This window comes from Brienomyrus brachyistius, chromosome 2, assembly GCF_023856365.1.
Source record: "Brienomyrus brachyistius isolate T26 chromosome 2, BBRACH_0.4, whole genome shotgun sequence".
In the NCBI taxonomy this organism is placed as follows: domain Eukaryota; kingdom Metazoa; phylum Chordata; class Actinopteri; order Osteoglossiformes; family Mormyridae; genus Brienomyrus; species Brienomyrus brachyistius.
The window spans coordinates 13,445,286-13,470,763 of record NC_064534.1 but is presented as its reverse complement, the minus strand read 5'-3'; the positions used below and the strand labels follow the sequence as shown (position 1 = coordinate 13,470,763).

At 48.7% G+C, this 25,478-nt stretch overlaps 2 protein-coding genes across 3 annotated transcripts in view; one reads left to right on the top strand and one right to left on the bottom strand.

Moving 5' to 3' along the window:
* Positions 1-19,382, top strand: part of LOC125711381 (phosphatidylethanolamine-binding protein 4) — a 73,095-nt gene extending 53,713 nt beyond the window's left edge. Inside the window, exons 5-7 of one of the 2 annotated variants that reach the window (XM_048980227.1) lie at positions 8,268-8,313; positions 9,184-9,300; positions 18,159-19,382. In XM_048980227.1, coding sequence (XP_048836184.1) covers positions 8,268-8,313; positions 9,184-9,300; positions 18,159-18,250 — 255 coding nt within the window. In that variant the 3' untranslated portion in view covers positions 18,251-19,382. The remainder of the gene's footprint in view (positions 1-8,267; positions 8,314-9,183; positions 9,301-18,158) is intronic. The other variant, XM_048980217.1, reaches the window with a different exon arrangement.
* tcf7l1b (transcription factor 7 like 1b) overlaps positions 1-25,478 on the bottom strand; it is a 611,697-nt gene that overhangs the window by 570,826 nt on the left and 15,393 nt on the right. The window lies entirely within an intron of this gene.

The following is a 25,478-nucleotide window of genomic DNA, read 5'->3' as shown; positions in this document are numbered from 1 at the left end:
TATCTTGCCATGTTTCCACCAAATGTGATTATTGAATCATGAAGGATACATCAGTCTGAATACTTACTGAAATACTTCAGGTGTACTCTGATATTTCCATAATGAATAACATCCTGCAATGAGTTTACTGTCCAATCAGTCAGAAAAAGCTTTGCGTAAATGATCATTTTTTAATCTGAATGACGCTTGTAAAAGATTTGGGGGAAATGGTTGATCCTTGATGTAAAATCGGATTGGATCACTCTAATCTTCTAGGAGTTGCATTTGGCTGTCGTTTCTGGCGAAATCTAAAGGCTGTGCTGCTTTGTAGACCCAGCTTGGTGCGTTTCCACCGCACACGTTCTTCCAGACAAAAGAAAGTAAGAGGCAACAATGCAAAGGTTGTTTCTCTGGAGTGCTGTGTGGGATGCGTCTCGTAAATGAGCCCCCCCCCCCCCCCCCCATCCCGTGTGAGCCGCGTGTTAAGATGCTGGAAGCTTCCTGCTCCCAGAATCATGACTGGCCGAAGCCTTCATTACCGTTTTCTAAAATCCTGCCCTCTGGAAGGAGGCCAGTCTTCCCTTACGGTCCTCGGTTCAGGCATTGGTCGGCAGGTACCCGGGCTTGCTGGCTATCTTCACTTGTAACACATGCCGGATCAAGTCCCCCGTGGGGCAATTCTGTTTTATTCCTGAGAGAGCTGCTGAACTTCCGCTGCTGCAGTCAGTTTCTTCATGAATGAGTCGGTACGACTGTAAGTGATACAGGCGTCACTGGGACAGAGGGTGCGAGGATGTCCTTCTGACCTTGAGCTGTAGGGGGCGTCGTTTCCCCTCTGTAATACCTGGTTTACATTGATAAGCCAGTCTAGGCCTAAATGCTTTCTGCTGATTTCCCCAGCTTTTCCCAGAAAGGAGGGAAAAGTGACCGAGTCTTAACTGGCTCACCGCATTGGGGACGTCCAGGACCGCAGATGATGGTGCTTTGCTGCTCCCCACCATATCGCTGCCACCTCTCCACTCCAGTGGGAGAACCGTGTGCCACGTGAAAATGTCATGGTATTATGTGGGAATGCCCCCCCTGCCCCTGCCCGACCCTGGTGGGTAGGTGGGTAAGCACGCTCAAAAGGTTGTCAATCTCTCTGCCATAGTTGGTGACAGTGGCCCCGCTGGAATGCAGCCAGCCCATTTTCGGGGCGCCAGTGGGACTCTGCGACATGCACAGCAGCCAGGCCACTGGCAGCCCAAACCCTGCACCCCCTCCCATCTCCCTGACTCCATGCTACCTTTTCGTTTGTCCTCCTGTTTGCCTGTAAGCTTTTTCAGCGCCACGTTTTGCCCCCCCACCCCCAATGCCTGGCTTCCCGAGGTGCGTGGAGTCTAGCAGGGCACCGGTTCAGACTGCGCGCACTCGGCAAGGCACTTGGGGAGATCAGCACCAGCGGCCGCCGTGGGGGAAACGGCGACTTGCGCTCTTAAATGTTGACTACCTGTTGCTATGGCAATGAATCTGGATTCTATGGGCTTTATTTGCTTATTCTAAATAAAGGTCTACACCCCCCCCCCCCTATGAACTTGTGGTGGGGGGGGCTGGTTAAGCAGTAGTCAGTCACACTTGAGCAGTTTTACATACTCCGAGAATTCGAGTCTCTCTCGCCCCTCAGTATTGTTTTTCTACCCAAACTGCTCACTCACACACTGCTAGCAGCTGATTATACTGACTTATACACAGGTTTTTTGCAGGATTTTCAGCGTTTGCTTTATCTCTGCATAAAGCAGCCTTCTGTATACCTGCGGCGTGCACGGACGGGACGTTTCCTTCGCCCTTTGACATGATCCATCGATGCCTCTGAGAACGGTCGCCGGTTTAGTCTGACAAAAGCTCATCCAGTTTGGATGATATTTTCATTGTCAGTTTGTCAGAAGGCATATACAGGACAGAGATACCACAAGAATAACTGACAAAAAGAAAACAGTAAGGGAAAGGAAAGAAAAAGGGGACATCTAACAGCTTTTTGCACTTGACTCACATTGGCAGCAAACTCATATAAGCTGGGCTATTCAAAGAAGCTCTTTAAGAGCAGCGGCTGTGTTCCTCCAGGTATTTATGGTGATTGCCTTTGCCTTATTAATCTTTGCAGTCGTACATTCTAAACAAACAATATAATGGAATGAGACAATCCAGAATTCTTCAGGTTTGTATCTGGATGCACCATCGCTGTAGTGTGGTTTTCTTAGCAGCTGTAAAGCCTGCCATTAACAGTTTTTTTTTTAATCACGCAATGAGAACTGGTACCTTGAGTCCTCATTAAGCAATAGTAAGCAAAGGTCCAAACTATAGTCCTGTAAGATCACATAACATCCCGGTGACAAGCTACCACAAATGTGGGGTCACTGGACAGTCCCAGAACATGTAGAAACGTAGCGGTAGCGTCAGTGTTGCGAATGCTGCAGTATGGATGGGGAGTTTCATACCGTTTGTAGGGTTACAATAGAAAGGATGGATAATTTTAAAGTGAATAAGTACATGACTAAAGTTTTTGGAAGTGAGGTGAAGATTCGACCACGCTGTTTCCCAATCCGGGTGGAATCCCAACCAAGAAAGTTCTAAGTCCCATTTTGATAGAATCGTCAGAGGCTTATGGATGCTAAGGAGTGACTACGCCTTTAGAGGTCTTGACTGGATCAATCCAGCTAAACACTGGGTGATCATTTAAGACAGAATTCCATGGCACGCCGTAGGCCTTCACTGCGGATCGTAGCCTGAGGTACAAGAAAAATGAGAAGCCAGGCAGACTGTATTCTTTTTGAATGTCCTGGAATGTGCGCACACCATTCGCATCGAATATATTGGAAAATGTGAAAACTCCCTTGAATGACCAGAGGGGGCAAACAAATAAAGAGTGACAGAAAGTGGAAATTATTCCATAAAGGAGATTGTTGAGGGATTTTCTTTGAATGACCAATTGCTTTTTATTGGCGTTGAGGCATGTAGCTAAGGTGGATGAAATGATACTGCCAAGCTTGTGTCGTGATTTACGATGACCTACCCCTGTGAAAGGTAAATCCTGGGGGGATGCACTTCTCCATGGCACTGCACTGTCAGCGTCTGTCCAAGTGCGCATAACCCTAATTTGAAATGCTCAATGATAGAGCTTAAAATTAGGGAGGGCAAGGCCACCGTCTGATTTGGTGCGCTATAACCGAGAAGCGTATCCTGGGTCGTCTGCCTTTACAAATATATTTGGATAAAGCCCATCCAGTTGTATGGATTTCACCTCCTTCTGTTTCACCTTCTCCTCCAGCATGTGCCCTACAATGATCCTTTAGTTATGCCCTCCGTTGTCCCCGGGGAAGGCCAGAAGGCTGACATGTTCGCATTCTGGTAGCTTTATCGGCATTTAAGAGCACCCTCCTCATTTGTTACCCTACATGCATCTGTGACGAATATAAATAAGGCTGTAGAAGGAGTTCAGTTATCCTCGCTAGCTACAAGAGCAGGAAAACGCTAGCAAGCCAAATGTTTGTTGTTTAAAGTGTTGGCCGGGTTCAAGAGCGCAGTCCCCCCGCTCCCCTCCCCGCCCCCAGATGTTCACCCTGCTGTAATTTAGCTGTTCATAAGTCTGTACTAGGCTGCCTGTAGCATTCTCCAAATGCTAATACGATACTCTCGCCGCTGAGCAGCGAATAGCCAGCCCTTCTCGCTGGTCATATGGGTTTTTACAGGGCCGGAAGGGCAGTGCTTGCCTGACCGTTCATTACATCCCCGTGAGTGGTGTGGGTGCTGGATCTATCCACCTGAGTTCCATCTGTACCGAATTAAGTCCCGTAAAGTAGGGGTCTCCCAGATGGCCTGCTAATGGCCCGCTACTGCTGACACTGCACTGCAGGATTTCCCTGCAGATGGCGTCGTTCCCACTGAAGGTGCTGTCTTCGTCTGCAACAATAGATACATGCTCCCTGCCACCGCACTCTTGGCCACATGGTAAGCCCCACTTAGTGAACCTCAACCTTTTTTTTTGACATTTTGAAGACCTTTTGTGACCCTTACCTCTCGGTGGTTTCTCAGATATCTTCATGCTCTTGGCTTGGTCCCCAGAGAGTGTTCTTTTTTATTTTATTTTTTGCTGACACAGTCATACTCAACAAAAATAAAAGTGAGTCATTATGGTAACTTTCGCTCAGACATTCCTCCCGATCTGAAAAACCTGCCGTGTTCGGCACACAGCAGATGGTCTCAGTAATTTTAGTACATTTGGTCAGTTACAGTCAACGTAGGTGATGTTGACAGGGATTCTTAACTTCAGAATGTTCCGGCATGTCATGAAGCTCCCAACCTCGCTTCAGGGTTGTTCATATTTCACTCAAGCAGAACGAGTGTTGCTGAAAACAGAAATGCGGGGAATGACACACCAGGAATGAACAAACTGCACTCTACAGACAACAGACTCTGTGTGCTTTTGATACATTTCGGCACACAGCGAGAGCGAAGCCGTCGCCCGTCTGATGGCGGTCGGCAGCTCACCATGAAAGCTTGCAGTGCAATTCAATTCAGTATATCTTTATATAGCGCCTTTCACAAAAGAGTCGCCACAAGGTGCTTTGCATGGGTGTTTTGGAAAACCTTATGACTTCATTACGATGGAATAATGCAAAAACAGGGAAAAGGCAAGACAGGGAAATTAAAGAAAGAAAGTAAAGGGGAACATGGAGGAGAGGAACCAAGAACCTCCAAGGAGGGAGAAAAAAACTCACGTATAGCGGAAGGAGCAGAATACAGTTCATCCTATTAATACTGATGTTTTAATAAAGTCCGACAGCATCCGAGTGCTGTGTCATTGTTAAAGTGTTTCCTCAAGTCAGGGGTTAGAATCAAGGTCTTTGAATGACGCATTTCTGAGCTCTTAAAGATCTGAACTAGAGAAATCATGATAAAACTGAACTGTATACCAAGCTGAAGTGACTGTTACAACTCCTTTTATGAAATTATCCTTTATTTGCCATTTGCCACACGGGCACGTTGTGATGCTTCTCTTCACATATCTCACACATATCTATCACATACAGAATATCTTGCTCGCCTTTTTTTGAGACATAGACATACACGCCGCTGAGCTCAGTGTCACGCCATTCATATGTTGCCCATGTAGCATTTCGGGGGGTTAAGGGCCTTGGTCAAGGGTCCAACGGCGATGTGACTGTTCTGCACCAGGAGAGACCGTTGAATGATGGATGGATGGATGGAGTTTTTTGGTTCCTTAATCATGCAGTTGTTAAGGGTGGTAAGTGGCTGTTTGTTAACTGGACCGGTGGACACAAAATTATTTATGTATTCGTTTGTGTAGACTGGGAAACAGTGGAAGCCCACAGTCAGCATGTTCAGTCTGTGATTCAAACTATTCTGTGGTTTCAGTCTCAGTCAGGGGCTGAACACCTAAGTGACTGACCGGTATCTCCCATGGGAGCCCCATGGCGGTCTGACCCTGCCGCCCCACCCAGGGCCAATCAGGATGCAGTCTGATTCTCCTCGGCTCCCATCGCAATCATCCTCGTGTTCCTGCTGGCCAAGCTCGGTCATACCCTTGCTAGTTATTTCACAGATCAGGTGACCCCTCCTCAGTACCGGTCCTTGCTAATGTGTCACCCCCGCTGCCCCCCATCCGATGCAAAGTGAAATTGCCTAGCAAGTCAGTGCCCCCTGAGAAGTTAGCGCCCAAGACAGCCATCTCTCTCATGTAAAGGGTTGACCGACCCTGCTCCGCATTCAAAGGTCAAACAGCTGCCCCTTCCATAGCTTTCAGATGCTTCAGCTTAGGGCCTTAGCCACTTTGCTGCTTGCAGGATTTGAAAATGCATGTACACTGGCCGTGGTCACATCTGCCCACGAAACCAGAACCAGAAAGCAACTAAAGACATTGGCACACGGTGTGCAGCACAGTATGTCCGACACCCTCCCTCTTCCGAACAAACATGGTACATCCCAGCTCACTGTGGCAGTGGGACGGATTGATCTGTTCCATTACCAAATAGGGAGGGGGACTGTGAGAGGATGAGACCAGTGGTCAGGTGGAAGGTAAATGGCAGTGTGCTTGTTTGTGTTACTTAAGTGCACATTTATGTCACTTGAATCTGTTCTAGCAGTGCATCACAACATTACAGATTTTCCTATGACAGCCCTTTCCCTCCCCGAAAGCTGTGTATTGTCACACTGAAATAGAAGTTTCCTTAAGTTTGAAGGTTTTTACAGGCCTCCCTGATAGGCTGTGATGAGAATATATCTTATTTTAATTGATTTCCCTAAAGCTTGAAATATGCATTCCTTCCTAAGGTGTATGTATCTGGGGATTCCCGTAGGACAGGCAGACTGGTAACCTGCAGCAAGGTTCAGGGGGCAGGGCGTGCACTACCGTGCAAACACCACCTGAGCTGATGTCACTCTCCACTCTCACTCCCTGCTGTTGCTCTCTGCTGTCACTGCTTGATGTCACTACCCACTGTAACTCACCACTGTCACTCCCCACTGTTACTTTCTGCTGTCAGTCCCTACTGTCACTCTCCACTGTCACTTCCCTCTGTTAATTACTTCAGCCACTCCCCATTGTCACTCCCTGCTGTCACTCCCCGCTCTTGCTCTCCGCTGTTAATGACTGCTGTCACTCCCCACTGTCACCCTACACTGTCACTTTCCACTGTCAATTCCTGCTGTCCGTCCCCACTCTCGCTCCTTGCTGTCATTCTCCGTCGTCACTCCTCCATCACTCCCCATCGTCACTCCCTGCTGTCACTCCTCGCTCTTGCTCTCCACTGCCAATACCTGCTGTCACTCCTCCTCGCTGTCACCCCCTACTGTCACTTTCCTCTATCAATCCGTGCTATCACTTTCCAGTCATTTCCCATTAGTCCTTACTGTCTCGCCTCACTGTCACTCTCCGCTGTCACTCTCCACTGTCACTCTCCATTGTCACTCTCCACTGTCACTCTCCACTGTCACTCTCCATTGTCAATCTCTGCTGTCACTCTCCTTTGTCACTCCATGCCATCACATTCTGCTGTCACTCCATCCATGAATAAAGGCCCAAGGAGAAAGGACTCTATTGCTGGACATCCATCACCCGGTGTGTCATAGGATAAGGACTATGGCAAGACTGACGCTTAAGATGGCGAAAAGATGATACAGTGAGTGCCTGTGAGCAGCTGCTGAATCTTACTGAGATTGCTGAGCCAGGCCATTAGTCCGTATGTCTTTTTGTTCTCCTCTTTCAGTTCCTCTGAAAATTTTATCCAACAGTTGTTATGGAAATATGTTACGTACCAATCAGTATAGATTATTCAGCTCCCAGTCATCCCTGAGCGCTTTTCAAAGAAAGCCTCTGACATTAACTAGAACAACAAGAACAGCACTGTGTGTGTGTGTGTGTGTGTCTGTTTGAGTTGCCTACACATGTATTATTTCTCCCTTTATTATGATTTTTATCAGAGCGGTGCCTTCGTTCGGCACGCAGTTCCAGTGATGGCCTTTAGGGGGAGCACATATGTGGCGAGTTGGGGCTTGAGGTGCGGGACACTACCAAGGCCACAATGCGCACATCTGACATTGTCTTTCTGGGCCAAGGTTCACACTTGACTGCGTTTGACCTTTTCAGGGGACTTCCAGTCTCACCGCAAGAGCGGGACCTGAGCACTGTCTCAAAGATGCCAATCGCGGACCATCCCGCCCCCACACACGCACACATGTGCGCTCGTGTTGCTGAATAACCATGTTTATAACGCGGGCTCTCTGCGTACAGCTCCCGTCCGCGGAAGGCTTCGAGCAGATGGGCTTTATCGTGACATGGGTTGGAATGTCCTGAGAAGAAAAAAAAAAATACATGCTTATTTCAGTTCATCTCCATCCTGTTTGCCATCCCTGTTCCTAGGCAACCAGGATTTCATATACAATTAATAAAATAGGAATTTGCCATTCTGAAATCCGATCGCAGGCATGGTTTTGACTGGCTATTGTCTTTTGTCACTAGATATTAAGCACCATGGATCTCAAGAGGATGCAGTTTTTGACACCCTAAGCCTGATCGGGCTGGCTCCCAGATGCCAGTGCGTTGTCGCCTGTTAATCCAGGCTTTCAAGGTCTTAGGTGACACATGTATTTGCCTGTCACACTACCCTGTCCCCCTGTGGCCACGCTGTCGTTTTGAGGCGCTTGTGCACAACGTGCCCTCCAGGGGGCATTTGGCTTGCATGTAACACGCAGCCGGCTCTCAAAGCTGATCTCTGTGTCCTTTGAACCTACAGGGCAGCGACCTGAGGAAGGGAGACGTCAAGGGCTCCGTCTTATCTGGTAGGGAGGGCTCTTTGCGCCTCCTTTATTTCTGTTTGTTTTTGTTTGTTTGTTCGTTAGCTGCTTTCTTTGGTGTTTTTTTGTTTGTTTTGTGTGGGTGTTAATGGGATTCTACACCTAGAAGGATGCTCGTCATACTGTCTCTAAATTGTTTTTTTTATGCAAAGCGGAGGCACGGATAAGGTTGTGTGAGCAACTTACCTGAGCCGTTGCTTGTCGCGATAGCGGGACAGCATAATGCAGCCCTTTGACAACTCACTCGCAGCCCTCAGACCCCCCGTCCTACCCAGGCCCTGTGGTTTTGTGCCACATGTTCAGATATGAATTGTCCGCGTGGCTCAGTGGCCAAGGGTTTCCTTTCCCACAGGTTACGTGATGCTGTTTAGGCCCATTTCAGAGTGATCGACCATCTGAGCCAAAAGCAAGGCTCCCCCTCCTGGTTGGGGGTGGGAGTGACAGGCTGGCTTTCTACATTCCGTCATAGGCTGATACTCCATAAACCTCCACAGGACGGGGCTTCTTCTAACCTCTCAGGTCTCCCTCATGACCTCCATGACACCTAGACCTAAGTCTTTTATGTTTGGTGCAAATAAATGATACCACACCACAGGTGCATGAAACACAATTAATAATGAATTATATGCATTACAAAATCATGAATGTCTCCATACCTCCTGGCAACCAGCCTTCCCTTCAGAGCTCCAGTGAAGGTCTTCATTATAATGTTATGTGACGTTTTGCATGAAGCAGAATATTTGGTTATCCTACCATTTATAAGTTCGGGCTGAAAATTAAGAAAGGATAAATGTTTGCAAGCTACGTGTCCTCTGTTACTTACTCCTGATGAAAACTTCACTGTTTCCTCCTCAGAGTACCGTCGCCCCACCCCTCCTAGGGGCACCGGTCTCCACCGTTACCAGTTCATGCTGTTTGAGCAGCAAGGCTTGGGGCCCCTCAGCCTGAGCTGTGAGGAGGCGTCTTCCCTTGGTACGAGCTCTGCGCCACCCTCCGTATGCACCCCCACAGACCACAGCGTGCACCTCGATTCCCCTGCGTATGTACAGCTCACGTTCTCCTTGGCACCCTGCAGGCTGAAAAGAGGCAACAGCAGATGCACCTGAGTCATCAGAACCATTCAGTCAGGAATTGCCAAGCTAACAGTGTCTCAGAGTGATAGCAGGCTGGGTCTCTGTGCCTCGGAGTGATAGCAGGCTGGGTCTCTGTGCCTGAGAGTGATAGCAGGCTGGGTCTCTGTGCCTGAGAGTGATAGCAGGCTGGGTCTCTGTGCCTGAGAGTGATAGCAGGCTGGGTCTCTGTGCCTGAGAGTGATAGCAGGTTGGGTCTCTGTGCCTCGGAGTGATAGCAGGCTGGGTCTCTGTGCCTGAGAGTGATAGCAGGCTGGGTCTCTGTGCCTCAGAGTGATAGCAGGCTGGGTCTCTGTGCCTCAGAGTGGTAGCAGGCTGGGTCTCTGTGCCTCGGAGTGATAGCAGGCTGGGTCTCTGTGCCTCGAAGTGATAGCAGGCTGGGTCTCTGTGCCTCAGAGTGGTAGCAGGCTGGGTCTCTGTGCCTGAGAGTGATAGCAGGTTGGGTCTCTGTGCCTCGGAGTGATAGCAGGCTGGGTCTCTGTGCCTGAGAGTGATAGCAGGCTGGGTCTCTGTGCCTTAAGGTGAATAGCAGGCTGGGTCTCTGTGCCTCAGAGTGGTAGCAGGCTGGGTCTCTGTGCCTCGGAGTGATAGCAGGCTGGGTCTCTGTGCCTGAGAGTGATAGCAGGCTGGGTCTCTGTGCCTGAGAGTGATAGCAGGCTGGGTCTCTGTGCCTGAGAGTGATAGCAGGTTGGGTCTCTGTGCCTCGGAGTGATAGCAGGCTGGGTCTCTGTGCCTGAGAGTGATAGCAGGCTGGGTCTCTGTGCCTCAGGTGAATAGCAGGCTGGGTCTCTGTGCCTCAGATGAATAGCAGGCTGGGTCTCAGTGCCTCGAAGTGATAGCAGGCTGGGTCTCTGTGCCTCAGAGTGATAGCAGGCTGGGTCTCTGTGCCTCGGAGTGGTAGCAGGCTGGATCTCTGTGCCTCGGAGTGATAGCAGGCTGGGTCTCAGTGCCTCAGAGTGATAGCAGGCTGGGTCTCTGTGCCTCAGAGTGATAGCAGGCTGGGTCTCTGTGTTTTAGAGTGATAGCAGTGTGTCAGTACCATTTGCTTGACAGTTGTCCGGCTCTCTGGCTGGTATTTTTGGGCCAGCCGTGCTGTACCTGCCTTGCCTCTCATACGTACCCATTCAGCTGGGGCTCCCCTGTGAAGCATCTCTTTCTAAAAGCAGAGCTTCCGGTAGAAAACCAGAGCTCAGGCTTTGCTGCTGCTTTCTGCTCTCCTGTTTCCAGTAAGGGACGTCATCAGCTCCACGCATAATTGTGGCTACTTAATCAAGGCATCTCAAGTCGGTTTCCGAAGACTATTTTCCCAAAGTGCCTGAACCTAATAAGGGAAATGCTAATGACGTTAGCCAGTCAGCGTGCACTTGCGGCAGAGCCCGTGATAAGCAGGTCATGCATGGAGCGCTAGGTGCCCACGCAGGCTCGCAGCGCCCGCATCCTCATTAAAGGGCCCCGGTCGGCCCTCTGCTGGGCCCCGGGGGGAGGGGGCGTCCTCCATGTCTGGCGGCACTTAGCGATAGAGTGGCCTGGGGGTGGGGAGACTAGGGGCAGCTGGACCTGAGCAGGTTCTCGTATGCCGGGCAAGACATGGAAACACATCTTGTGTTCAGGTGAAACTCTAATCCTGTCACTGAGAGCAGAAGGTGGCGCGGCTATGATGAAGAAGCGGGCAGAAGGGACGGGCAGTCCGGGATCGGGGCATGCCCTGGCCCTGGCTGAGCCGCGCTGCTCTCCCTTTGCCGTCTGTAGCTCAGCCTCCGGAGATCAGCTTCCATGCTCCCTGCAAGAATCCAGGGCAATTTCACACAAAAAAAATCATATATATGTGAGGAATAGTATGAAATGTCAGAATCAGTTTAAATCTGCACGTTTTAAGCAGAATTAGTTTACTGTCTTTTGAGAGGTGGTAAGAATCCCTCCAGCCCATAGTCACAGATGCAGACCTTTCCTCGTAAAACGCTTCTCGTAACGTTATCTGCTGGGATTCACACTTCCAAAGCTGCTCGGTGCTCTGCATCCTCCGGGGCTTTTCAGGGAAGAGTAGGACTCTTGGTTAATGGCATCATTGCCCTTATGGTAGGAAACATTAGCGTTAGCCGCACGTGGGGGGCCGATGTGACACAAATCCCGTGTGTCTATTAAACAGGCTGGTCCCCAAAGTGTGAAGGGAGAGTAGGCCGGCTGGATCCTGCTGATGGAGTCTGTGAAGTTATGCTCTTCAGTTTCAAAGCATCTCTACTGACATATCGGACACCAGAATTGAATTAAATCTGCACAGAGATGGATATTGCACCTGTACAGCACACCTGGTTATTTTGTTGACTTCCAGTTTAGCCATTGCTAAACACTAGACCTTCTTACCCTTCACGTCCTCTAGGTGAGACACCATTTTCACCTCCTGGGAGATGAAATTGGGGAAATGGTTAAACCAGGCCTTTCTACAGCTAGAAAAAGAACTTGCCGTTTTTGTGAAATGAAATAAACACTTTGGTAATAATCCCAAATAAACGTCATTCGCACCTCTGCATGGACCTGCTTTTACGGATGATGCCACCTTGTGGTTAGACCAGCGGGGGCACCCCACCCCTTAGACCATTCTGAAATCGGCATTGTCTGTTACATCTGACGCCAGGATCATTCAATGACACTAATTGGTCTGATTGCAAGGAGAGGCCGTCACATGTGAGGGAGTCTCTTAATAATCTCGTTTGCTTCCGGGTTCTTGCTCTTTCAGTCAGTTTCACCGCAACCAATTTGCTGTTTATTTGTTTTTTTTTTTAATCAATGAAAGAATTAATGACCATAGCCACAGCACCCGGGGGTGTAGCAACAACGTGGCGTGATTCATCGCTTCCATGAGAGGGAAGCTGAAAGGCGGATGTGGGGGGAGGGGGGGTGCGGCGGACTCGTGCCCTGGGAGTGTGAATGTGGGACAGCCCTGCGGATTGACCAGGACAGCTGGCTCCCCACGGGAGACTGGTGGCGGGGAATCCCCCACGTTCACTGCGTTCGGCTGGGCCACAGGGGCCGGGGGCGGGCAGTGAGGGCAGGCGTGGGCGCGTCGTAGGGACGGGACGTGCAGCCAGCTGGCATGGCCTGCTCCTCCAAGCCACTCTGCCAGAGGAGAGGTGACAGAATGGCACTAATGTCTCTCTCCTCTCTAAATCTGTGGCAAGGGTCTTGAGCAAAGGTACAACAGGCCATTGTAAGGCTGTATAATGAGGCTACAACAGGCCGCTGTAAGGCTGTATAATGAGGCTACAACAGGCCACTGTAAGGCTGTATAATGAGGGTACAACAGGCCATTGTAAGGCTGTATAATGAGGCTACAACAGGCCACTGTAAGGCTGTATAATGAGGCTACAACAGGCCATTGTAAGGCTGTATAATGAGGCTGCAACAGGCCGCTGTAAGGCTGTATAATGAGGCTACAACAGGCCACTGTAAGGCTGTATAATGAGGGTACAACAGGCCACTGTAAGGCTGTATAATGAGGGTACAACAGGCCATTGTAAGGCTGTATAATGAGGCTACAACAGGCCACTGTAAGGCTGTATAATCAGGCTACAACAGACCACTGTAAGGCTGTATAATGAGGGTACAACAGGCCACTGTAAGGCTGTATAATCAGGCTACAACAGGCCACTGTAAGGCTGTATAATCAGGCTACAACAGGCCACTGTAAGGCTGTATAATCAGGCTACAACAGGCCACTGTAAGGCTGTATAATGAGGGTACAACAGGCCACTGTAAGGCTGTATAATGAGGCTACAACAGGCCACTGTAAGGCTGTATAATCAGGCTACAACAGGCCACTGTAAGGCTGTATAATCAGGCTACAACAGGCCACTGTAAGGCTGTATAATCAGGCTACAACAGGCCACTGTAAGGCTGTATAATGAGGGTTCAACAGGCCACTGTAAGGCTGTACAATGAGGCTACAACAGGCCACTGTAAGGCGGTATAATCAGGCTACAACAGGCCAATGTAAGGCTGTATAATGAGGGTACAGCAGGCCATTGTAAGGCTGTATAATGAGGCTACAACAGGCCACTGTAAGGCTGTACAATGAGGCTACAGCAGGCCACTGTAAGGCTGTATAATGAGGGTACAACAGGCCACTGTAAGGCTGTATAATGAGGGTACAACAGGCCACTGTAAGGCTGTATAATGAGGCTACAACAGGCCACTGTAAGGCTGTACAATGAGGCTACAACAGGCCACTGTAAGGCTGTATAATGAGGGTACAACAGGCCACTGTAAGGCTGTATAATGAGGGTACAACAGGCCACTGTAAGGCTGTATAATGAGGGTACAACAGGCCACTGTAAGGCTGTATAATGAGGGTACAACAGGCCATTGTAAGGCTGTATAATCAGGCTACAACAGACCACTGTAAGGCTAACGAGGGTACAACAGAGTACTCTAAAGCAATCTACTGAGACTATTTCAGGCTTCTACCGTAACATTTAACTCTGTAAAATTAGTTCTCCACACAAGCAGTGCTTAGGCGGTGACCTTTGCGTCTAGTATCAGCTGTATAATTAGCCATGTTCGCATTTTTGTTAGACTCCTGCATGTGGAGAATAGTTTAAAGAAGGTTTTTACCAACTGCTTGTCCTCAGCTGCGCCAGTGAGTAAACAGTCCATTAAACACATTTTCAAAACAGCTCAATTTGTCGTTTTGAAGATAAAAAAGCAGTTTGCAGTTGAAGGAGAGGTGAGCCCTCTTCAAAAAGTGAAGGTAAAAAGGTTCAGCTGAGCCAATGTCTGAAGCATTTAGACTTCAAAGGAATCTCACCGCTTGCTGTTCTAGTGTGAGTGAAAAGTTTTATTCTATCCTGGGTCAGCGTGTCAGCAGCAATCCGAAATTTATCTGTGTCTGCGCAGCCTAGTTGCCCTTAGCTTGTGTGTGAGGGTGTGGCTCACAATGTGAGGGTGTGGCCTGTGTTGTGAGGGTGTGGTCTGTGTTGTGAGGGTATGGCTCACCATGTGAGGGTGTGTCCTGCGTTGTGAGGGTCTGGCCTGCATTGTGAGGGTGTGGCTCACCATGTGAGGGTGTGGCCTGCGTTGTGAGGGTGTGGCCTGTGCTGGACCGCCGTACCTTACAAGGTGTCTACCCCACCTTTTCCTCTCTGCCTTCAACCTTGCCACCAGCTCTGGACAATTGAGGGCAGTTGTGGTGGTTTGTTAAGAACTGGCTCCCTAGTCCACCGCTCCAAAGGTCTAATGGGTTGGCCGACCCTCAATGAGGGTTACCGTCGGCTATGTAACCGAGGAACAGGATGAGTGCCCGTTTATATAAAGCCTGGCTATAGTCTCTGTGCCATGAAGTATATGTTGAGCATGCAATCCTGCTACACACTCCTTACAGTATACACTGCTTCGGGCCTGGTGGTGAGAAGGGCATTCAGGTGAGGTGACGAGCGATGGAGCAGGCAGCTCCAGGGTCCAGCGGTCCCGGGGGAAGCCGCCCTGCAGATGCTCCTCCCCCCCCCCCCCACCCCCCAGCAGCGATAGTGCCGACTCAGCATGGCGGAGCTCCCACAAGTAATTGAAGCCATTTGCAACGCTGTTGTGCGGTAATGGGCAGACTGGCGTCTCCCACCCACCCAAAGGCCCGGCCATTAATCAGGGTGCCCACACGGGTGGAGGCTGAGGGGATGGGGGAGCGCGGCCCGGATTGAGATGGAGGGGGGATGCCTGAAGGTGGAAGTGAGGCTAACCACTATGGTAATGGCCTGGGGGCCGTGTGTCTGAGACCCCTTATGCCAGCCGGTGGCAGTGACTGGGTTCAGCGGGGTGGCCTGACCGTGGCGCATGACACTGCAGATGGAACGTGGGAGTGCAGCCTTTGTTAGAGGGCGGCCCAATAGGCTCCTGCGGTTGGCGGTGTGATGAGTCATACCAACCCCCCCCCCCCTCCGAAGCTGCACGCCTAAAGGTCACGCCGCCCTCCCCCCACTCTAAGTGTTGAGGGCACATAAGGTCGGCCGCCGCGTGGTGTGCAAACAAACACTGGGGTGGCTGGGGGAGGAAGGTTAAAGGGATCCGGGTGCTGCCCCCACATCAGCCTCGCTATTGTGGGCCCCCACCCCAGCAGTCCTGCCTTTCGCTTTCTGTGTCACATAGATGCTAGGATGCAGGACAGTATTGCCATGTCACCCAGAACTTTCCATTACAGGCTGGGTCACGTGGGTTAGGATTTGGGGGGGGGGGGGGGGTCCCACCTGGGAGAGCATGGGGGGTACAAGTCACTGCATACAGGAGATCAGCCTCCCCAGGTCATTACTATGGCCCCCTACCTCCTCACCACCCTGCCGCCCCTCCCCCGGCATGTGCCAGTGGCATGTGGGCATCTGCTGCCTGCCTGAGGCGATGACAACGATAATTCAGCTAAGGCAATGCCCAGATGGAGCTGCCAGCCTCCCGGCGCAGTGCCCAGTCTGGCCTGAAGGGGGCCAGATGAGATCACAGTGCTTTGAGCTTAGAGAACACTTAACAGTTATACAACGAGCTTTGCATTCGCGATGGGGGGAGGGGGGGCTTCCGAACTTTTTGTACCTTTTTATCAGGACTGTTGAAATGGACCAACAGAGTGGACCTACAGAAGCCAGGCCAGAACCGAGAGTGACAGCAATCACAGTGGCTGTGTCGATCACGGCGGCTATGCTCAGCCAGGGTCTCAGGGACCCGTGCCAATGGGGTCCGGGCAAGGTGGGTGGGGGTCTCTGCGTAATCCGGCCTCTGTGACCCCAAGCTGGGCTCTAGATGGGCAGAGGGTGGTACTGTCACTCCCCCGGAGGGCTGTGGGTCACTGCAGGCCTAGTAGACCTTGTCACCTCATAACAGTGGGTCACTCAACTCCATTATCCTTACTCAATTATAGACCCCCGCTCCACTGGACTCCCCCCGAAGTGGCAGGTGGTGGATATTCATTGCCCTCTACCTGCAGCTAGCAGCCCAGCTGAGGGCGAATACGCGGCAGTCTCAGCCCGATTCCACCTGGAGACCCATCAGCACGGTGAAGCCACCGGCCATCGCTGGTGCCTGTGTGGCATTGCCCTGCTTCCGGAATCGGGGCGAGGTTGGCACACGTTTTTAGGATGATTTAACTATGGACTAGTACCTTCCAACTGAGCTGATGGCATCGAGTCATCGTGGTGCCAACTATATGTTTTCATTTTCCGTAATGCTGAATTGTTTACTTATCATGGTCATGGATGTGTGGGATTTAATCTTTTTTTTAATCTATAGTGTGTATGTGAGAGAGTGAGAGAGATAATTTAAAAGGAGTTATTAAGCCAAATTAAAAAAAAATAAATAAATAGTATAGCTGTCTGATGATGATTTCAATGTTGTAAAGTGGTATTAATTTTTTAAATGGATTTAAGGACGGGGAGAAGCTTCCAAAAAGCATCTCGGCTTTCAGGTGGAGCGACAATATGGCTGTGGTGTTATTAGGAAACTGAGGGTTGCGATTAGCTGTGGCATTGCTCAGGCTTTTGGATAATTATCCCCCAGCTCAGCAATTTATTTGGGACCCCCAAGCCTGTCTTGCAGGTAGATTACCGTGAAATGTCCTATGAGGATGTGCGTCTGCAGGTCGTGCCCCGAGGTCCATGGGGAGGCAAGAGCGGACCGGGCAAACGTTCGTGCGTGAGCTCCTTTTGGCGTAGTTTTGCTCTCATGCCGGCGCGCATGCACACGGGGAGCACGCTCCTTCCAGGATGTGGTCAGCCGTGCAGCTTTGAAGAGAAAGGGGTTTCCCTCACGAGTGATGAATTTGCCGTCCGCCTTTGCTGCTTGTTTGCTGATTTGTTTGTTTGCGATTTCCTCTCCGCTCCGCTGTTTTTGCAGCCTTGCGGACGTGTGATGCCAACCCTGCTTTTTCGTTTTATATTACATTACTCGTGTTTGCAGAATTTACCCTGGTCCGGCCCGCATTATGTAAGTTGCTGCGGCCTATGTTCCCGCACTGTTTCACGACTGCCGTTAGAGACCTGTGTTACCCTGGATGAAACACCCCCCTCCCCCCCAGTTTCTAGCTGGAAGTACGGGAGACAGGGCTGTAACAGGTCCGGGCGTTAAGAAATGTGCTCTGTTCATGAGGCTTAAAAATAGCCATCATTACCATCAGAGAGCAGGCCAAGACTCTCCTTCTTACACAGCCCCCGAAGCTTTGTTTACCGAGGGAAAAAAAGTTCATTTTCAACAGCTAGAAGAAAATAAAAATCCATTTGTCGCCTTGGATTTCTAATTCAGATTTTCTGTGCTGGGGGGGAGGGGAGGGGGGCTGGGAATGGAGCGCTTGTCAAAAATCCACGAAGTGATATTGTCATACCAGCCGGACGGCCGTCTGGTGTTTGTTTTAAAAAAAGGGAAGAAAATAACCAGTGCAGGCAGTCGCAGAGTCTTGCCGTTGCCAAAACGTCCTTGCGCGCCCACCCCCAGCGCTACGGCAACATGTTTTATTTTCAGCAGTGCTCTTCTCTGTGACTCACGTCCCAGTGCCACGTGCTTCAATCTCGCATCTCTGTCTCTTTGAAGGAAAAAAAAATGGCCACTAAGAAGAGGGTGGGTGGGGGAGGTACACAGGGTGCACCTGACCTGATCCTCTGACTGTCTGAACAGACACCCCTCTCCACACCCAGGCCCCTGACCCCTGCATCTTATGCCTTCTCCCATGTGTCATCCTAGGGAGCTGGGACCCACAGGCCTTTGTCAAGAAGTTCAGCCTGGGGCGCCCAGTGGCTGCTCTGCAGTTTCTCACCCAGAATGCAGCGGAGTGACGGACACCTTGCCGGGCTGCTAGTGCCGCCCGGGACCTCCGACCTCTGGCGCAGAACCAGTAACAACAGGGGTACAGCTTGGCCAGCTGTCTACTCGAGTGTGCCATCTGAGAAGAAGATTAGCTGTTTGCTTCTGCTAGAGAAACATTTTTTCCCCACTAATATTAACGAGACATGTTTACCAAGATCCTCTTAAGTCTGCTAAATCTTTTTCCTGTGGGGTAAATGTGCTCTAATGTGTGTTTGCTCCAGCAAGAGGTTTATGCTCAGATAATAGGAATTAAGCTTCTACTAGAATCAAGTAAAGGAGTTTCTCTAATAGATATGCGTAATCGTCAGAAAGCTCGTGCTTATTCTGAATGGTACTGGCTGTCCAAAATCGCGCTAAACTGTTTTGTTTTTAATAGTCTGCCGTTGTAACTCCAGATTAACTCCCAGATTAACGTCTCCTGTGGAAGAGAGTCCATGAGTCGCAATTCTGCCTGGGATCCCTGTAAACATGTGCTTTGTTTGACACTGGGGTCACTGGAAGCAGGCAGTTGTGTTTCAGCATGAAAACAACCCTAATTTAGCTGAAAGATACCAGCTGAGGTGATTCGCTCTTAATTCGCTTTGATAAGGGCATAAAGAATCGAAATCAGGGCATCCCATGGAAGTCGGACTGACGCTGCTGTTGACCCTTGAGTTTGAAATATTTTCGCTGAACCCAACAGAGAACTGCGATAGAGCTTTACCTTCAGTGCTAACGTCACTGTATCCATCAGTAATGTCCGTCTTTTAATCTTTAACACTGGTGCTGATTAGCAGTGTCTAATCCCGGCATGTTAATGATTGATCAAAGTTCCCCCAAGACCATGTTCAAAAGATATGAACCACATGGACATAATTAATCCATCATAAGCCATAATGACATCATAACCCTGTGACTGACAATAATTCACATTTTTTGTATGTGTCTATGTCTGCTTGTACGTGAAAATTGCAATTTGATTACGGAAAAGATAAATCAATATTTGCTCAAATATTATCCCACTTTTGGTGGCCTGTCACAGTGTCCTCATATGATTTCCCACTGAAATAAGTTGGTGTGGTGGAAAGTTGAATAATAAAAGTATATGTTCACCTGCTACAAGTAGTTTGGTTATTCACAGTGTCAATCCACAGCAGTGGCGTCAACGAGAGCTTCCTGGGTCCTGCGGTGAATGAGCTGAGTTGATTCTCACCCTGCACACTCTCAAATCTTTATTGAAGTTTTCCCCTTGTACTGTAAATGGGTTCGGCCTGGCTGATTTCTGAGCAAACGAAGAAAAAATGAAAGTCATCTTCCCACGGAGTATCTTCCATAACAACTGTCTGTGCCCCCCGACATTGTGGTAAGAGGCGAAGGGGTCCGATTCTCAGATTAACTGCAGGGGATTTTCTACTTCTTTCCAGTGGCTAATGAAAGCAAAGGGAAGAGGCCCAGTATCATGGGTCCTTGTGTGGAAAGGGTTTATTCTAATTCAACAAGGAAATACGTCAGGGCCAACAGGGGAAGCTGGCAGTAAAACCAAAACCGCAACTGAGCCGGAAGCCGCAGTGGAACTTGAACCAAAATACTTCGCCGTGCTACAGAAAGCTAGACACTATGGGGGGGGGGGCTGCTTTTTTTTCTCCACCCTGAGAAAGGAACATGTTTGTCAAAGTTGTATTTCCATTCACCACATAACACTCAAATAGGGTGATGCGTTTTGCTGAGTCAACGTTGTTTAAGGTTTTTTTCTTAACAAGGTGTCAAAGCCCTGGCATGAACCTACCAAAAATGTACAGGAGTGGGCGCTGCACTCCATGGATGAGTGTTTGTGTGGGTAAGGGGGCATGGTTTTTCTCTGGTGTGGACAGACCGTCGGTGCACTAATACCGCAGCCAAGCGGACTGCTCCTTCGAGGAAAGATGCCTGTCGATACGGCTGCAGTCTGAAAGGAGCGGGGATTTGTGCCGGAGACTTTGATGTGAGCGTGATCGATGTCTCGCTGGGGGCTTCATTGACCCCCATCACGGTGTTCTGTGAGACGACGGGGCTGCGTAAGGTAGCGGATCTCTGCGCCGCTTTGCCAGTTAAGCCACTCGCTCTGAAGCTCCTAGTGGCCTCTGTGTGAACCCCACTACCTTATTGATTCATTATCTCCAGTGATTTTTTTTGTTGTTTTTTTTTTTTTTGTCTCCAGCTTGAATATTTACTACTTTTCCTCAAATAAGAAAAAAATGCATGTTCCTCTTGTTACACTTTATGCCCGGTTTGCTGACAAAATGCTGAACAATAAGATCTCCCTCCCATTCAGCGCTAGGCTCACAAAGAGACTCATTCCAGTGTTGAGGGATCCCATCTGCTTCCTGTCTGAGAAAAATGTTAATAGTTTAATTAAACTTAATAAACTATAATGCTAATTAACAAATGCCGTTCCACATAATCAAACCTGTAATTATGCCAGAGGATCATACGTCATTGAGTTGGGGTGGAGCGTCCCGTTGATTGCACGGTTGTGTTTGTCTAAGTGTGTGCGTGTGTGTGGATCTTGTGACGGACTGCAGTCCCGTCCAGATTAAACCCTGCTTTACACCATCTGTTTCCTAAGTAGGCTTCAGTTCATTGCATCCCTAATTGGATAGGTGTTTGCTTAAAATAGATGGATGGTATGCACTTATTTAATTAAGTGGCACCAAAGTGTGAAGGCTGTAATGTAACAAATACACCACCTTCCTTCTGTTTTGGCTCCACCCTGCCGCTTCCGTCCATTTTTTGACCCGACGTTTTTCACAAACTGCAGGCTACAGACATCCAGACCTAGCAGGCACCATGCTGAATAACGCCTGTGTACCTCCGCGAGCTTGATACCTGCTTATGGCTGGGTCTGACGGCAAACTGGACGGCAGTGCGCAGAGGGGGCCGTGGACCCTCATATGTGTTCCATCCTTCGGTCCCCAGTGATCTGAAAGCACCACCGCCACACTCCCCAAAACAAAATCTCCATCTTCTCGTAGTAGGGGGTGTTGACACTTTTTTTTTCTTTGTGAGCTATGCATCCGGGAACCAAAGATCGCTATGTGTGTGAACAATGGGTAACGACGTGAGGTTTTATCATCCTAAATGGATTCTGTTATTAAAAGCGGGAACATGTTAAAGGAAGGGTTAATCCGAAAGACTGTACTGTATCATTTAAAAAGACGTTTTTCTCCCTTGGCTGTATGATAAGTAGTAATAAGTAACTTCAGTTTATTCAAGCAGAGATTAATTTAGCTGAATATTGGTAATTACCTGAATTGCCTAACCATATTTGTAATTAAACATGCGCAAATTACCGCATTCAAGTTTTTGTTCTTTCCTGTCTACAAATTTTAATTTTATTTTAATTCCAGCAGCTGTGTGGCTCATTCTGTTGCGCTACTTTGATGTTTTCTGTAAACGCTTCTTAGAACTGACCTGACCTAATGTGTATAAGCAGCTGTCTGTTATGTGCCTCGGGTGGCGGTGGGGGAGGGGTGGGGGGGGCACTCGGGGGTGGGGGGTTCAACTGAAGAGACGGGGCCTCCGTTGGCTTGGCCTTCTGGCTGAGTGTAGAGAAAAGGGAGACTGGGACACAGACTCAAGGCCCCACCCTCCTGGCAAAAGCAGAATTATAGTCCTGTCTACCATAAACACTTAAGACAAAAGTTTGACCTTTAATTTGACCTTTAGTTTGACCCCGCCCCTTAACATCCATCCTGATGAGGTCTGGACACCCCAGATATACATACTCTGTATAATAAAGAATTAATACGGGGGCGTGTCCTCTCAGTCATATTTTTCCACAGCTTCGGCCCTCTGCCAGTGAATATAATGATGATTCTGTATTTTGCTGTATTCATGCAAATTATTATTATTCTCCAGTGCAGCATGAACTCTGCCTTGTCCAAACTGCCACATGGAAGAAGGCCTGCCCTGCCCTGCCCTGCCCTTTAATGTCATCAGGCCTTAATGATGAAATGCGACAGAGGGCAGTCGATTCATAATCCTCCCATAATTTATATTAATAATCTTATCATATCCCTTCCGGTAAGGAATAAGTGCTCTACATTGCCTTGGGATATAATAGCACTGAGGAACAGTCATTTCAGTTGGCCTCTGTGTCGCTGGAAAATAAAGCTAGCTAATTTGATTAGATACCCATAGCGGCTTAGCTTTTTTTCCAACCCTCTATTGAAATCAGCCCGATAGCCATCTGAGATAAGTCAACGCTTCCACGGAATCCCCGTATTCAAACGAGCCGGGGAGGCCTGATGCAGACGCTGCCACCCCATGGCCACGCGGGGGCTTCCAGGGGCCCCGTCCGGCCCGCTGTCAGGGGCCCCGTCCGGCCCGCTGTCAGGACTGCCCTCCTACACACCTCATCTGGACGGCTAATTGGAACCAGCGATGCGACGGTTACGATTACAGGGGGCGGCGGGAAGACGGAGGAACAGAGGGACCAGCCAGAGATCAACCAAGGGGGGGGGGGAGATACTTGTGGCACCACCCTCCACACACCCCCCCACCTGAAAAGATTTTTGGGAGGGTAGAGCAAGAATCTGAAATAATTGAAATGACTAAGTCGTTCAATGCTCCGTCAATGGGATCCTGTCAGAACTGTCATCTAAAATTAGCGAACAACCTGGGTGGGTGATTATTATTATTATTATTAGTATTATTATTAGTATTATTATTATTATTATTATTGTTATTGTTATTACTATTATTATTATTACTACTACTACTGCTGCTACTTTTTATTTTGAACCGAGGCAAAGAAAGCATCCTATCCATAAGTACATGCCAGTCATCACAAACAGTGGCTGTTGTCTACAAACATGCTCTCAGATACGCATCACTTTATTTACTTTTCATAACTGTGCTTCGCTTTTCTGGCTGTTTTTTATCGTTCGTACTGATTGTGACGTGATTATCGCACCGTCTGACTTTTGCACTGGATTGTTCAGCTTCACGGTATTTATGCACATTTTCCCACATGCTTCCAGACTGCAATGGTAATTCCCTGTGTATTTGTTACGATTCATTAATTAAACATAATGACATCACCTCTTTCAGAATTAAGGTTGCACTGGTTAACAGCGTACGCTAGCTTTGAAGTGTGACCAACTAACTGTAAAATGATTGAATTATGTCACGTTTTTTTCTTTGTAAACATGAATGAGTTTGACCAGTCTTTATCATGAAAGATATAACTGCGAATGGGGCTTCGGAGCAGGTACTGAAAACAGGCAACATATTGGTGTGCGCAGGTATGCAAAGGAATGGAAAATGTTCTGTTTGCTTGTCAAAGACACTCTTCCTGGTTGGTTCTCTTTTTTTAGTCAACAGCACCAGCTTTCATTTTCATGTGTCGGCATGTGACAGCTCCCCTTGGGTCACTGCGGCTTGTTCTTTGACTTTAATACTGGCCGTGTGTGTTTTCTTTAATTAAAACATAGCCTGTCTCTTCTAGTGGAATCTTTAGTCTTATTGAAGTCTCATTCCCTGTCATCGATGGCAAGCACAGGACCCACATTCCCTGCAGCCCCTCTGTGCATCACTGTAGTGACTCTGAGGGGCACAGAGCCCACCGTCTGGGGAGTCTGCTGTCCCTGGGGTGACTGGCTTGGGGGAATCCCTGCATCGCAAACCACTTTCTATGTCTCAGGCCTTGTCCGCATAGACTGTCCTGCTAGCCTGAGTTACTGAGGGGGCCACAGGGGACCCCCTGTCTGTTCACTACAGAGAAGCCCACAAAGAAACCCTCATTCTTTGTGTGATCTCTGAGCAGCACTGAACAGCCTGTGCAGAAGCAGAAGGTTTTAGAGAAATCTGTGCTCTGTCCTGAGTCGTCCCCTTGTTGCATTTTGGGTACATACAGGACTCCTGGCCTGGCGCCCTCCTAACTCACCTCCAGTGTCCAGTGTGTCCTCCGCGCAGTAGAGGGCGTGATGGACCCAGACAGGGAGCTTAACAGCACAGGCTCCGGCATCCGGGGTCCGGAACTGCCTGTCCTGTTTCTGGGCAAATCCCACCCCTGCCAGATCACAGTTTCAACTTTTTTTTTCACCCACTGTGTACTCAGAAGTGCAGGAGCAGCTAGAAAATCTGGGCCTGAATGTCACATTACCTAGTGGTGGGGGAAAGGGGGGGGGAATAGTTTTTGGGGACCCTATGCAGTGCTGGGCCCCCTGAATCAGCCATATGTATGTATCTGTATATCAGTATACTGAATGTATACAGTACTGTGCAAAAGTCTTAGGCAGTCAAAGAAAATGATGTTCAGATTATCCTTATGTTGGTGTAAAACTATGATATTATGCCTGTCGAAGTGTGTCAGCTCAGCCATTTCAGAACCTCTGCTAAAATCATCCCAGTATTTACAGCGACCGTCCAGTGCAGCCATGTATTGTTTGACTTGGCCACTAGCACACCTCATACAGCTGGTCAATCTCTCACTGACTTTTTAAACCAATATATTTAATTATTTAATTGAGGCGTCGGTGAAATTTAACAAGATCATGGAACGGCTGAGGTGCCCCTGAGGAGAAGTTTGGGGACTGAAGCGGTGTTCACCTAGCCATCCAACTAGATATCAGTAACTTTTTAGAAAACAGAAGAAATTCTTACTAGTTTTTATTGTGTTACTCTTAATTTGCACATGTTCTAATGTTAAATTGTGTTTTTTTTGTCCTAAGCCAAAGTACACTTGCTACCCAGATAAACAGCTTTAAACATTTCTTTGGACTGCCTAAGACATTTGCACAGCACTGTATATAAATGTATATTCCACTGGAAGAATGTATGTCCCTGTAATACTAAGTACTGCCCTGTCACACTGAGGGAAAGTGTGACGCTATCAGTTTGACTATCATGCCAAGTCTAAAAAAACTCCTGCCCCGGGTATCCTGTATCCACCTAGACTGCAGGCTGGACATCGATTACACATAAGACAAATATATATTTCGACAAAGCTAATTAATGACATTCAGCATTGTAGTCAATCAATACGAATGAAAATCGGTTTATTATTTTTTTACATGCGTATAGTAAGCTGTATTAATTGCGTCACTAATGCTATTAATTATAGCACTCATCGTAATTTTGCGACTTTAATGCTTATTTAGAAATAAAAAATGAAAATATGTCCAATTATAAGCTTGGGTGGACTTTCCCTGACGCTATTAAAAGTCAACAATAACC